Here is a 13,540-nt window from a genome sequence, read left to right as displayed (position 1 = left end):
TTGGTCTAGATGTCCATCGCTTTCGTTGACTCGCCAATCACCGCGTCCAAGGCCCTGTGGTGGGCTGAAGCGTTTTCCCTCCCTTGGCCCAGCTGTCTCAGGTTTGCTTTTTAATTCCCTTGGTTTCCTGTTCCGGAGGCGCGGCGCCACAGTCTTGGTACCTGCAGTAGTAGCCTGGCTTTTCTCTGACGGCGACCTCGCGGCCCGAGAGTCTTTTATAGGTAAAACGGGTACCTTGCAAGTGTTAGAAGAGAGTTTCCGAGTGTCAGGATTTAAACGGGGCTGGAGTCTCCGGGGCTGGGGTGAAAGGCGTCCGGGAATTGGGGTCGGGCAGCCCCACTTCAGATCTGCAGCTGCGACCCTAGGCCTGGATCCCGCAAGTAGGTGGAAGTGAAAAAGGAGATCTTTCCTTCATTTGTGGAGCACACACTATGGTCCAGGCCTTGGGCCGTCCGGCTCTCGGAGGGGAGCGAGATCCTGAGCTCAGCGCCTGCCTCGTGGGGCGCAGCGTCTGGCGGGAGATGCAAATAGTAAATATGCAGTTACGGATCAGGATGAAGGTGACCGCCCTGCAGATATACCTGGGGAAAGAGGGAGTTCTCAGTAAAAATGTAGTCACACTTTACAATTCTTTTTACATGCACTGACGTTCCTGGCTGTGTTAACTATTCAAGGCAGCTCCCTCAGTGTCTCTGCTTCCAAACCACAACCGAGAAGAGACAGACGGAGAAAAGAGTTACTTTTCCAGTTGCAGTGAATTCCTTGACTTTTTTTTTTTTTTGAGACGGAGTCTCGCTCTGTCGCCCAGGCTGGAGTGCAGTGGCCGGATCTCAGCTCACTGCAAGCTCCGCCTCCCGGGTTTACGCCATTCTCCTGCCTCAGCCTCCCGAGTAGCTGGGACTACAGGCGCCCGCCACCTCGCCCGGCTAGTTTTTTGTATTTTTTAGTAGAGACGGGGTTTCACCATGTTAGCCAGGATGGTCGCGATCTCCTGACCTCGTGATCCGTCCGTCTCGGCGTCCCAAAGTGCTGGGATTACAGGCTTGAGCCACCGCGCCTGGCCGAATTCCTTGACTTTTGAATTAAAGTCTGCATCCACAACACAGCCGGACTATGCCTTCAATAGGTCAATTTCATGATTAGTATTTTTAGATTTTTTAACTACAGAAACATCCATGAGGATCTGGCAGTTTGACACTGTGCAAGAGTGTTCATGACCCTGACTTTTGTCCACCTCTAGGTGCAGCACACACCTTTGTGTTCCCCTAAGCCCTAAACATACCTCTTTTTTGTGTGTTTATTGCATTATTTTTCAAGTATTTTTAAAATACTTGTATGTGGGTTCTGAGTTCCTTGAATCCTACAGGCTGTGTGTCTTACTTATCTCTGAGTCTACAAGGCCGGGGACAGTACTTCCCATATATGGCTCATTAAATATTGCACGAATCAGTGAAAAGGTCTGCTTTCTGTTGCAGAGATACATGGAAGGGAAATGTACAGTAGCAACATGGAAACATATACTATTGGTGAGACAGTAAACATGTATTGACCACCAACTGTGTGTAGGTTCCTTTTCCCGGGGATGTGAAGGATACAGAGATGACTGTGAATCAACCCATATCATCAAGGAGCTGATAATCTAGTGGAGGAGTTAGACATGCGCATACTTCACTATTATGTGAGGCAGCCTCTGGTAAGTGCTGTAGAAGAATTAAGTATAGACTAAGTCTAGAGGGAATGGGATTACCTAAAGGAATCAGGAAGGGCTTCATAGAGGAGGTGGCATTTAAGATTGGTGGATGGATAGAAAAATCACTGGGCAGATTCATATGTTGGGAGATTCTTTTTTTGAGATGGAGTTTCGCTCTTGTTGCCCAGGCTGGAGTGCAATGGTGCGATCTGAACTCTCTGCAACCTCTGCCTAGGGCGAGAGATTTTAAAAGTAGAACGTGAGGAAAGAACTAGCTGGTTCTTTGTACTCGAATGGTAATCCGTTGGGAAAACACGGGGTAGTAGGGTCTTTCTAGGGAAGGTACTGGAGAACAAGCCTGGGTGCAGAGTCTGTAGGGCCTTAAATGCCAAGCACAGAGTTTGAACTTGATTCTGTTGGCAGTAAGTAGCCTCAGGAGCACCTGTCTGGGCCCCAGGTTTATCATGAGGGTACTGGACTGGATAATAATAGTCAGGAGTCAGGCACAGTGGCTCATGCCTGTAGTTACAGCTGTTTCAGAGGCTGAGATGGGAGGATTGCTTCAGCCCAGGAGTAAGAGACAGCAGTGAACTATGATTGCACCACTGCACTGCAGCCTAGGGACAGAGTGAGACTCTGTCTCTAAAAAAAAAAAAAAAAAAAAGATGTTATTTGGTGCCTATTATTTATTAAGCACACTGATTGCTAAGATAATCCGAAATTATTTTCATGAGCCATTTGAAAGTCTACATAGTTAAGTTCTGTTGGTGAGACTTCTAGTTAGAAAGACTTTAGGAAAATGTTTCTATGTTAAAGCTTTTTGTACTCAATATTTATTGAGTTTTTTTTAATGTTTTGCTGAAGTTCAAGTATTTGGAAAATCATTCACGTTTACAATATCTTTCTGTGGGAGGAACTGAGAAGGAAAATCAAGAATCGTAACTGTTGTGTTAACAAGATTATGGTTATGTTTGAATTTGAATGCTGGTCGCACTGTGATTTTTGTGTTTGGTCTATGCCTACATTTTTTTTTTTTTTTTTTAGACGGAACCTCTCTCTGTCGCCCAGGCTGGAGTGTGAAGCTCTGCCTCCCAGGTTCTTGCCATTCTCCTGCCTCAGCCTCCCGAGTAGCTGGGACTACAGGTGCCCACCACCACACCTGGCTAATTTTTTGTATTTTTAGTAGAGACGGGATTTCACCGTCTTAGCCAGGATGGTCTTGATCTCCTGCCCTTGTGATCTGCCCGCCTCGGCCTCCCATAGTGCTGGGATTACAAGAGTGAGCCACCGCGCCCGGCCTGTGCCTACATGTTTTTACCATGAAGGAAGTGAGAATATGAAGGGGGAGAGGAGAAATGATTTTTTTCCCAAGTCTTTTAACAAATTAGAGATGATCTATGCCTATGATATAAGTCTTTTTAGCTGCTGATAGTTTTGAGTTGGCAAAACTGGTAATAATGACATTTTAAAATTTAAGGACATTAAAAATTTAGTTGGAAACTTTAATACAGTTCAACATACTTTTAATTTTGTTAGTAGGCTAAGTGTATTGGAAACTGCAAAATCTGTTATGGTAATTGCAGAAATATTTTGTATCATTGGCAATTTGGGAAATATATTTATGTCTGTTTTATTCTTTCTGTTTTTTAGAGCTTATATTCTCTGCGGAAGATGTGACATACCCAGGCAGTACATCATGATGCAGGGCAACACATGGTGAGTGCTGTGATGGGAATGTCAGTAGTTTGGGAGAACCGAGAGAGGAGCAAACATTGGTGCTGAGCTATAGAGGGTGAAAAGGATTTAGATACATGGGGAGAGGGGATAATGTGCTCGTTCTTTCAGCAATGGGCACAATACAACAGAAGGCCATGCACAGGGCTAGGAAGCCAGACCAGAACAGTTAATAGACATCCCAGAGCACTACCCTGATAGCGCTTGCAGTTCCGAGATGCAGGCAGACATTAAAGGTGGAATTAGGGCCGGGTGCGGTGGCTCACGCCTGTAATCCCAGCACTTTGGGAGGCCGAGGTGGGTGGATCGTGGGGTTAGGAGATGGAGACCGTCCTGGCGAACCCTGTGAAATCCCGTCTCTACTAAAAATACAAAAAAATTAGCTGGGCATTGTGGCAGGGGCCTGTAGTCCCAGCTATTTGGGAGGCTGAGGCAGGAGTGAACCTGGGGGACGGAGCTTGCAGTGAGTGGAGATCGTGCCACTGCACTCCAGCCTGGGCCACAGAGCAAGACTCCATCTCAAAAAAAAAAAAAAAAAAAAAGGTGGAATTAGGTCCTTAGTAGGTGGATTGTAGTTACTGTAGGACCTGCCAAGAAGCAGCACAGAGGGTTGTGAGAGCAAGGAACCTAACGAAGCCCTGGGGTCAGTGACAGTGGTTATAGAAAGGCCAGCAAGGATATTATTGTAATAGCCATGCAAGAGGTGATGGTGTGAAGTAGTTGAATTCAGGAAATATTTATGAAGCAGAAACAATAGGATTTTGTTGTTTATTTTTTTATTAAGGGATAGTTGCCATATAAGTGACAGCAATTTTAAAGTAAATTTTTAGCTAAGGATGGGGGGTGAGGGAGGACAAGTCAGATGATTCCCTGGTATGTGTCTTAAGGACCATTAATGGTGTCGTTTATTGAGATAGGAAATACTAGGAAAAGAGCAAATATTTGTCTTGGAGAGGAAAGTCATCAATTCCTTTTAGCATATGGTATGTTGAATTTGCAGAGTCAGTGAGACACTCAAGGAGAGAGATGGGGTTGGCAATTGGCAGGGTGGGTCTGGAACTCAGAAGTTGTGGGCTAAAGGTGTAACTTGGGAGTTACTGACAGATTAGTGTTAATTGAAGCAGTGCAGGTGGGTAGCGTCACTTTGGAAGAGAGAGTGAGCAGAGTGCCTGGGCTAGACCCCTGAGGAATACCAGACGGTTAAAGTCCCGCTAGCAGAGAAGAAGCTGGTATGGGAGACTGCCAGGAGAAACAGCCTGAGGAGTAGGAAGGCCACAGTGAAGGCGTCATGTCAGGAAGCCAAGAAACGCATCCATGGGGGTGGGGGCTAGGGAGGCAAGCGGGGAGGTATCTGGGCTAATTGCTACACAGAGATCAAGCAAGGTGATTGAAAATGACCTTTGGTTTTCAAGACAAGGTGGGCACTGATCATGTCACTTATTGGAGTGCTGGTGGAAGCTGAAGTTGGATTAGAGTGAGTTGGAAGTATATACAGTTTTGTCTTAGCTTGGGCTGCCATGACTAAATGTTATAGACTGGGTAACTTAAACTGTAAACATTTATTTCTCACAGTTCTGGAGGCTGGCAGTCTGAGATCAGGGTACCAGCACAGCCAGGTTTCTGATGCATGCCCTCCTCCGGCCTTGTAGGTGGCTGCCTTCTTGTTGTAGTCTCACCTGGCAAGGGGTGGGTGGCGGGGGTTTCTTTTTTCTTCCTCTCTTTATAAGGGTACTAATCCCATCATAATTACCTCTCAGAGTCGCCACTTCCATATAGCATCACATCAGCATTAGGGTTTCATCAGCATTAATTTCGGGGTGGACACAAACATTCAGTCTGTAGCAACTTTTTCAGGTCATTTGACTGTGAATGGGAGGGCAAAGAACGGGCAAAGGCAAGAGAGACCTGGAGGCCAACGAAAGTACTTTATGCTGGAATAGACCCGAGCACTTTCAAATGCTGATGTGAAGGGTCTGGTAGCAGGGAGAGGTGGAGGATTGCAGAGGGAGGGTGGTAATCCCAAATATGCATTTGGAGATGGGAGTGGGGTCTGGGGAGGCAAGCCCCCTTGTTCTTGTGAGGTCAAGATCAGAGGGGAACTTGAGCAAAGGCATAATAGCAAATGGTGAACAATGGGATGTTGAATTGGTCATTTTGGAAGTGGAGCAGCTTTAAGGAATGGTCGGTCCAGGGACTAAACATGGCAGTGGGCTGGGTGGCCAAGAAAGGGGAAGGGGAGTTTATTGAGCATGAGGGTTTCAGATATTAGCAGGAACCCAGTATTAAATGGGTGGTATATTCCAGTGGCTTGACTAGGGGGTCTTTGAGTTGCTCATCAAGATGGTCAGGCATTTATGAAACTCTGTTTACATAGTGAGGATTATTTTTAAAAAAAACTTTTCCCTTTTTCTTTTATGCCATGAAGTCACAGAATGTCATTCCACCCGGGACGAGGGTGTCCCCGAGGACGAGGAGGACATGGAGCCAGACCCTCAGCACCATCCTTTAGGCCCCAAAATCTAAGACTGCTTCACCCTCAGCAGCCTCCTGTGCAATATCAATATGAACCTCCAAGTGTCCCTTCCACCACTTTCTCAAACTCTCCAGCCCCTAATTTTCTCCCTCCACGACCAGACTTTGTACCCTTCCCCCCACCCATGCCTCCGTCAGCGCAAGGCCCTCTTCCCCCCTGCCCAGTCAGGCCTCCTTTCCCCAACCACCAGATGAGGCACCCCTTCCCAGTTCCTCCTTGTTTTCCTCCCATGCCACCACCAATGCCTTGTCCTAATAACCCCCCAGTCCCTGGGGCACCTCCTGGACAAGGCACTTTCCCCTTCATGATGCCCCCTCCCTCCATGCCTCATCCCCCGCCCCCTCCAGTCATGCCGCAGCAGGTTAATTATCAGTACCCTCCGGGCTATTCTCACCACAACTTCCCACCTCCCAGTTTTAATAGTTTCCAGAACAACCCTAGTTCTTTCTTGCCCAGTGCTAATAACAGCAGTAGTCCTCATTTCAGACATCTCCCTCCATACCCACTCCCAAAGGCTCCCAGTGAGAGAAGGTCCCCGGAAAGGCTGAAACACTATGATGATCACAGGCACCGAGACCACAGTCATGGGCGAGGTGAGAGGCATCGGTCCCTGGATCGGCGGGAGCGAGGCCGCAGTCCCGACAGGAGAAGACAAGACAGCCGGTACAGAATTGATTATGACCGAGGGAGAACACCATCTCGCCACCGCAGCTACGAGCGGAGCAGGTAAACCACTTGTGCGTAGTTCTTTAATGAACTGCCGAGGCCCAGGCACAGTCATTCTCCATTTATGTCAACCAAACCAAAAGGGTCCAGTAGTGCATTTTGATTTGTATAAGGAAAGGAAGCATATTTTAGACTCTGTTTTCAAGAGGAAGAGACAACTGACAAGTAAATAAGTTGATGTCAGAAAAAATTGCTTTTGAAAAGCATTCCAAATATATCAGTGTAGATTCAGTTAATATAAGACTTTCACTCTGCATAATACAGTTGACATTTTAATGATGATCCCATGAGTTGAAAGACCTTGTATTTTTTGTGTTAGCATAGATTAAATTATGTTCAGTGTGATCATCGTATCATGTTATAGCATTTGAGTGTTTTTGGAACTGGCGATTTGCATGTTAATAAAGAATCAAATTAGTTAACAGGAAGGACTTTCTGATTTTTAGGATAAATGGAAATTTATTGTACATTGTTGCCTTCTTGGTTGGTTTCTTTGTAAAACGAAGTAAGATTATTTACACATTATGAAAGTTAGTGTTTTTCTTTTTTTTTTTTTTATGATGGAGTCTCACTATGTTGCCCAGGCAGGAGTGCAATGGCGAGTCTCAGCTCACTGCAACCTCCGTTTCCTTGGTTCAAGTGATTCTCTCACCTCAGCCTCCCAAGTAGATAGGATTACAGGTACACATGACCACACCCTGCTAATTTTTTTTTTTTTTTTTGGGACGGAGTCTCACTCTGTCACCTAGGCTAGAGTGCAGTGGCGTGATCTCCGCTCACTGCAACCTCTGCCTCTGGGTTCGGGTCATTCTCCTGCCTCAGCCTCCTGAGTAGCTGGGATTACAGACATGTACCACCATGCCCAGCTAATTTTTCTATTTTTAGTAGAGCCGGGGTTTTGCCATGTTGGCCAGGCTGGTCTTGAACTCCTCACCTCAGGTGATCAGCCCCCCTCAGCCTCCCAAAGTGCTGGGATTACAGGTGTGAGCCACCGTGCCTGGCCTAATTTTTATATTAGCAGAGACAGGGTTTTACGATGTTGGCCAGGCTGGTGTTGAGCTCCTGAACTCAAGTGATCCACTCACCTTGGCCTCCTAAAGTGTTGGGATTATAGGTGTGAGCTGCCATACCTGGCCCAAAATTGCTTTTAATCTTTTTGTTGCATTGAAATGGATTCTTACTGAAGAAAGTTGTAGTTAAAAAATACTGTTTCATTCTATATTACATTTCTTTTTTCAAAAGACCAAATATGTATAAATATGAGAGAAATAAGGTTTCAAGGAGGCATTTCTAAAACTGGGATTCTAGCTGGGCTTACAGAAATACTCTGAAGTTATACGCAACTTTTGTGTGTGTTTTTCTATAAGGAAGCTTACATCAGATTCTCAAAGAGGAGGGTGTGAGTCTGTTACCCCAAAAGCCTAAGAACCATTGGTTTATATGGAAAAATAAAAGACACATATCAATTGTGCTAATGTTTATTTATGCCTCAGTGAACTCTTAAGTTGATGAAGATTTGAGGTCTTCTGTTGTCAAGCTAATAATGGTGCTTCTCTTTCTTTCCCCAGTAGTGTACTTACCTTCATTGTCTTGTGGAACTTTTGTGCTGAAAGTGTTTGAGCTCCCCAGAGCAAGTGACTTCACTATGGGTTTGCAGAGAGCTGGTCTTGGCTCTTGTTGCTCTGCCAAACAAGAGCAACAATTCACATCTGTTTCCACACTTTTCTCATGGCTCTATCAATTTGGCTCTGACTAAACATTTTGCCAGTCAATTAAATGATAGTGGTCATTCTCTGCCTTGAAGAGAGGGATTAGGGCTCAGAAGGTTCAGAAGGAAAATGCTTTGTTGCCTCTCCCTGGTGGCCTGGTAGAAGGTAGAAGGGAATGTGTTTCTTGTAGGGATGACTGATTTCTGGTGGGCCAAAGCTGAGTGAGAGTTGGTAGACTTTAAAAATATTTTCAGCATGAACTACTGTTTCTGGTCAATATTCTGTGATGTACTAGTTGGCAGAGGCATAGGCATGTGATAGTTTTTTTTTTTTTTTTTTTGGAGACAAAGTCTTGCTCTTGTCTCCTAGGCTGGAGTGCGATGGCGCAATCTCAGCTCACTGCAACCTCTGCCTCCCAGGTTCAAGCGGTTCTCCTGCCTCAGCCTCCCGAGTAGCTGGGATTATAGGCACTGCCACCATGCCTGGCTATAATTTTTGTATTTTTAGTAGAGGCTGGGTTTCACCATGTTGGTCAGGCTGGTCTCGAACTTCTGACCTCAAGTGATCCGCCTGCCTTTTCCTCTTAAAGTGCTGGGATTATAGTCGTGAGCCACCACTCCTAGCTGGCATGTGATAGTTAATGTTACTATCATTTCTATGATAGTTTTGTAGTACAAATGTAAACTGGAAAGAGTAATAGGTAAATAATTTGTAAATAGTTTTCTTCAGACTCCAAAGTAATTGTTAATAATTCCGTTTCTGGGAAAACATTTTGCAGCAAGCATTCTAGATAGTGTTGTATTTCCCCCTCCGTTTTGAGATGCTGTAATTAGAGGAGTTGTCAGGGCTCTGCTGTAAATCCTAAATTTTTCCATCAAGGCTTCAACTTTGAGTTATGTATTTGTTTGAAGAAACTCGGATGTCCTGTGAATTGAGGATCTCAGTAAAATCAAGTGTCGTAAGAATTACTTCTAACCTGATTTATTCTAAACCACACTCCTTTACTATGAGGATCTATATCTTTCTAAAATGGTCTTTATTTATATTCGAGTTGTTTTATAATGTGCTTGGGGCATTTGTTTTGGAGCTGCCTAGTGGCATAGCTACATTAGAATTGGCTCCCTTTGGGATATTAATTAGGTGGAATATCAGTCATTTGTCTTATATGACATGCTTCTGTGAAACAAACATGGAGCACATGAAGTCCTAGTATAACTTCTAGAAGTATATTGGGAAAACGGAATCTTCATAAATTTGGATTGTGTTAAGTTTATGCAAATTCTATAGTCTGTTCTCTGGCTGCTTCTCCCCTGCTTCTTGGGGTAAGTGAATCTGTCCTTTTACAAATTCTGTCTTCCCTATTTTTCTCTGCCTCCAAAATGTGATTGAATAACAATTGCAAGATTGTCTTAGGGTGGACTGTGTTTAGTAAAGGTCTGTGAAGAAGTAGATATATATATTTGTTGTCATGAAAAATTAAAGTTACTCCAGGGGATAAGGAAAGACATCGCTGCAGGCAAATGTAGTGCACCAAGTACACTGTTGAGCAGAGTGATAAGGAAGTGTGCCCTGGGCTTCACCTAGCTAGGGAGCACTACCACGCAGGAATTCTCACCGCTGTCCTTGGAACAGTAAATGTGTAGCTATTGGAGAACTAGCCTAATGTACCTAAGGGATATCTTAATGTTTGCAAACAAGGAAGAATCTTGGGAAAAGTAACACAAACATAGCTTTCCTTGCTTTAAATGAATTTGTCTTGATAGTGTTACTAATGTTATTTATATCCAAATTGGTCTTTTCAAGTCCTACCTACTCAGAGGTACCAATCATCATTAGAAGTGTTATTCTTAAATGCAAAATTCTATAGGCTATATGTTAAAAAACAAAAATTAGAAATATTCTCTAATTAGAATTTTTATTTAGAAATGTAGGCAATTATTCTTTTCAACAGCCGTGCCATTACAAATTACATTATCTTTGACATGTGGCATGGTTCACTAATTTCTATACAATAACTAAAATTTACTGCCCAAATGTAAACTGTGATTTTAGAAATGTATGAGATGAAGAATGTAGAATCCGAATCTCTGACTGCTTTATTTGGGTTAGCTGATGTATATCTGAGGATTGTGTATATATCAGAAACATTGTTCAGAGGAGTCTTCCTTTAGAACAGGGGAATCTTTAAGTTGAAAACAATTTCTATTTTAATGCTTAAGCACTCACCGATCTCTGTCAGTTTTGTAAGTTCTATTTTCAATGTATCGACATTTCTGTTTGGCGATAGGTTGGGGAATATTTTTGAGTTCAAACATTTTTATGGTCTTCTTTCTAGAATCAGGTTAATCTAGCATTTTATTTTTCCTATTCTAAGATTGAAAGGTTACTTCCTTTAGACTTGTAGTTCTGATTCAGTCACACTAGAGTTCAGATTTCTCTTCTAGATCCTCATTGTTACATAGGCTCAAAAGCTATTAATATTATTAAACCCCAGTTTTACATTGGAAGGTTTTAAAAATTCCTCATCTTTTTTTTTACATTAAGTAAGCCCAAAATCTCCATTTAGTTTTTTTCCAGATGAAAAATAGCATTCAAGTGACTTAGTCATGGCCTCATGGCAGGTTAGTGATAGCTGGAACTACAACTCAAGCCTATAAGCCATAAGCATTAAGAGCTCGTTCATTATAGAATCTTGTCCTAATTTTCACTATAAAAGTTTTATAATTTATATTTATTTGATGGGTGAGATAGGGCATTTTCTAGAAATCAATAGGATATGGAGTTCTTTAGAGTTTTCCCTCTAGGTTAAAGAACCAAGGATTGACTGATTGCAAGGTCTTAAGGGAAGATTAGGATAAGATTCCCATTATTGCATAGCATCACGTATGACTGCTTTCTTTAAAGAAAACTGCAAAAATTGTCCAAGTTAGTTAACTTCTGTAAAGTGAATTTAGAGATTTATCCTCTAATAAATTAAGAAGGCATAAAAATGACCCCTAGTGAATAGTGCCTGAAAAATTCATAGATGTGGTCCATTTATCTAGAAGATGAATTCAGTGAAAAGAGATGGTGTTTTTGAGTCTTTCTGTTGAAAACAGCTCTGTGTATTAATTCCTTTAAGAGAGCGAGAACGGGAGAGACACAGGCATCGAGACAACCGAAGATCACCATCTCTGGAAAGGTCCTACAAAAAAGAGTATAAGAGATCTGGAAGGTAAGCAAGGAGTTGACACTGAAAGAAGTCGTAGGATTATCTCCTTGAACTCAAATTTTGTGCTTGTACAGAGCAGCAGCCAAGTCTTCATAATGGCCTCAGAGTCTGTCCAAGGTGACCTGTGAAAAGCTAAACAGCTTTTAATTTAAAAGACTTTACTTTCAAGATGCATTGATTATGCCCAGGGAAAATCTTGATAAATTTCCAAAAATTAGAAATTATACAGACCACTTTTTCTGACCACAGTGCTATAAAACTAGACATTCATAATTTTAGAAAACCTTGGAAATTCATAATTACGCTCTTTAATTTACATGTTTCAGAAAAATAGAGCAAAACTGCAGTCATATTTTCATTAGAAAATGACATTGAGATTGCTATCACCCACATCTTAAAGGGTGTAATCAATTCTATATCCCGAAGTAAAATTTTTGGTCTTACATTAATATAATGGTAATGAACAACAGCACTCTAGAATCTGACAGATTCGGGGTCAGTTATTAGCTTTCCCAACTTTATTACTGGGCACAGTTATCAGTTTCTTCGTTTGTAAAATAAGGACCATTATATGTACCTTCTTGAGTGATAAGGGGTCATTGAGATAATGCATGTCAAACACTTAGAACTGGGCCTGAAGTAAGTGCCAAATAAATCGTAACTGTGTATGTAATTATTATCTGAGCACTTGGCTATAGAAATTGGTGGAACTTAAGAAAAGCAGAAAAAGGGATTTAAAGATAAATTAATGAAATGGAAACAGAACTATAGTGATATAACTATATTGTAAGTAAATGCAAATACAATTTTTAAAGTGGGAAATCAAGAAAAGAAAAATCTACATAATATTAGGTTTGAGAAAGTATATTATTACAGGAATGAAAAGAAGTTTAAAAATTTAAAACAGTATAAAAATTAACTTAAATGTGATGGGTCGATTTCTAAGAAAACAAAAATAATTTCACACAAGAAGCAGAAAACTTCAATAGTTCGATAACTGGAAAAAAATGAAAAAAGCTTACTTTGCACCACCTCTAAAAAAAGTTTTAAAGTGGTCTTGAACACTTAAAAAAAGATGGAAGAAGAGCTCAGATCATTCTGTGGTAGCAGGAAAAACCAGACGGTGAGACCTAACCAAGGGAAAAAAATGACACAAACATGACACAGCAATCTCTCTTACAAATACGGATATAAAATCACTAATTAGGATATTAGCAAATGTTTTCAGTGGTTAAAATAACTGATAGAGTTTATTCCAAGACTGCATGGATAGAAAAGTTAATATTAGAAAATCTGTATTCTTTGTGTCAAAATCTGTAGGGTTATCTCAGTACTTACCTTTTAGGTATTTAAAGTAAAACCAACATCCATTTGTGCGTAAAAACTAGTAAACTAGAAATATTAGCAGATGTCTTTAACATGATGAAGAATGCTAGCTCGTGATGAACCTGATGGATACCACCCCAGAGAGTCAAGTGTGGTGTTGAAACCCGCAGGCCTTTCCCATACAAATTTGAAAAAAGGCAAGGTGGCCCCATTGCTTATCATTGTTACTGAATATCCTTATACAATCAACGTGCTAATTAAAAACATGGTGTCTTTGTGTGTCCCGGGTATTGTACTGGTATGGGTGATACAGTCATTAACAAAGGCCTCCACTTAATAGGAAAAGGAAAGTTAAGTGCTGTAAGTGCGTTTGATAGGACACTTACATATTGCTATGGATTAGATGAGATTAATTAGGAAGGATGAAATGCCATGGGTTAGATGGGATTAATTAGGAAGGATGAAAAGAGGGCCTGAGGAGGAGGAGAGGAGACAGGAGAAAAGTGAGGGTATTGTGTCAGTGGACATCATTGAGGTCCTATTTGAGGTGGATGATTTTTGAGGTATAAGTGCTGGAAATAGCCTCGGTTTAATGGTTTCTTCTCTAATGG

The 13,540-nt window shown here is 42.0% G+C and overlaps 1 protein-coding gene across 6 annotated transcripts in view; it reads left to right on the top strand.

Moving 5' to 3' along the window:
• Nucleotides 1-72: 72 nt before the first annotated feature.
• The window catches only part of DROSHA (drosha ribonuclease III), a 139,993-nt gene continuing 126,525 nt past the window's right edge, over nucleotides 73-13,540 (top strand). For 4 of the 6 annotated variants that reach the window (XR_004429776.1, XM_033179268.1, XM_033179272.1 and 1 more), the window contains exons 1-5: nucleotides 73-221; nucleotides 1,567-1,693; nucleotides 3,341-3,406; nucleotides 5,850-6,683; nucleotides 11,514-11,606. Coding sequence is in view for 5 of the 6 variants with exons in the window: in XM_033179268.1 (XP_033035159.1) it covers nucleotides 3,387-3,406; nucleotides 5,850-6,683; nucleotides 11,514-11,606 (947 nt within the window). In the remaining variant the exon portion in view is untranslated. The remainder of the gene's footprint in view (nucleotides 222-1,566; nucleotides 1,694-3,340; nucleotides 3,407-5,849; nucleotides 6,684-11,513; nucleotides 11,607-13,540) is intronic. The other 2 variants (XM_033179273.1, XM_033179271.1) reach the window with 1 other exon arrangement.

The sequence above is a fragment of the Trachypithecus francoisi genome, unplaced genomic scaffold (assembly GCF_009764315.1).
Source record: "Trachypithecus francoisi isolate TF-2019V2 unplaced genomic scaffold, Tfra_2.0 Lachesis_group2, whole genome shotgun sequence".
In the NCBI taxonomy this organism is placed as follows: Eukaryota; Metazoa; Chordata; class Mammalia; order Primates; family Cercopithecidae; genus Trachypithecus; species Trachypithecus francoisi.
Note: the sequence above shows the minus strand (reverse complement) of the source record. Positions and strands in the feature narration are given on the sequence as shown.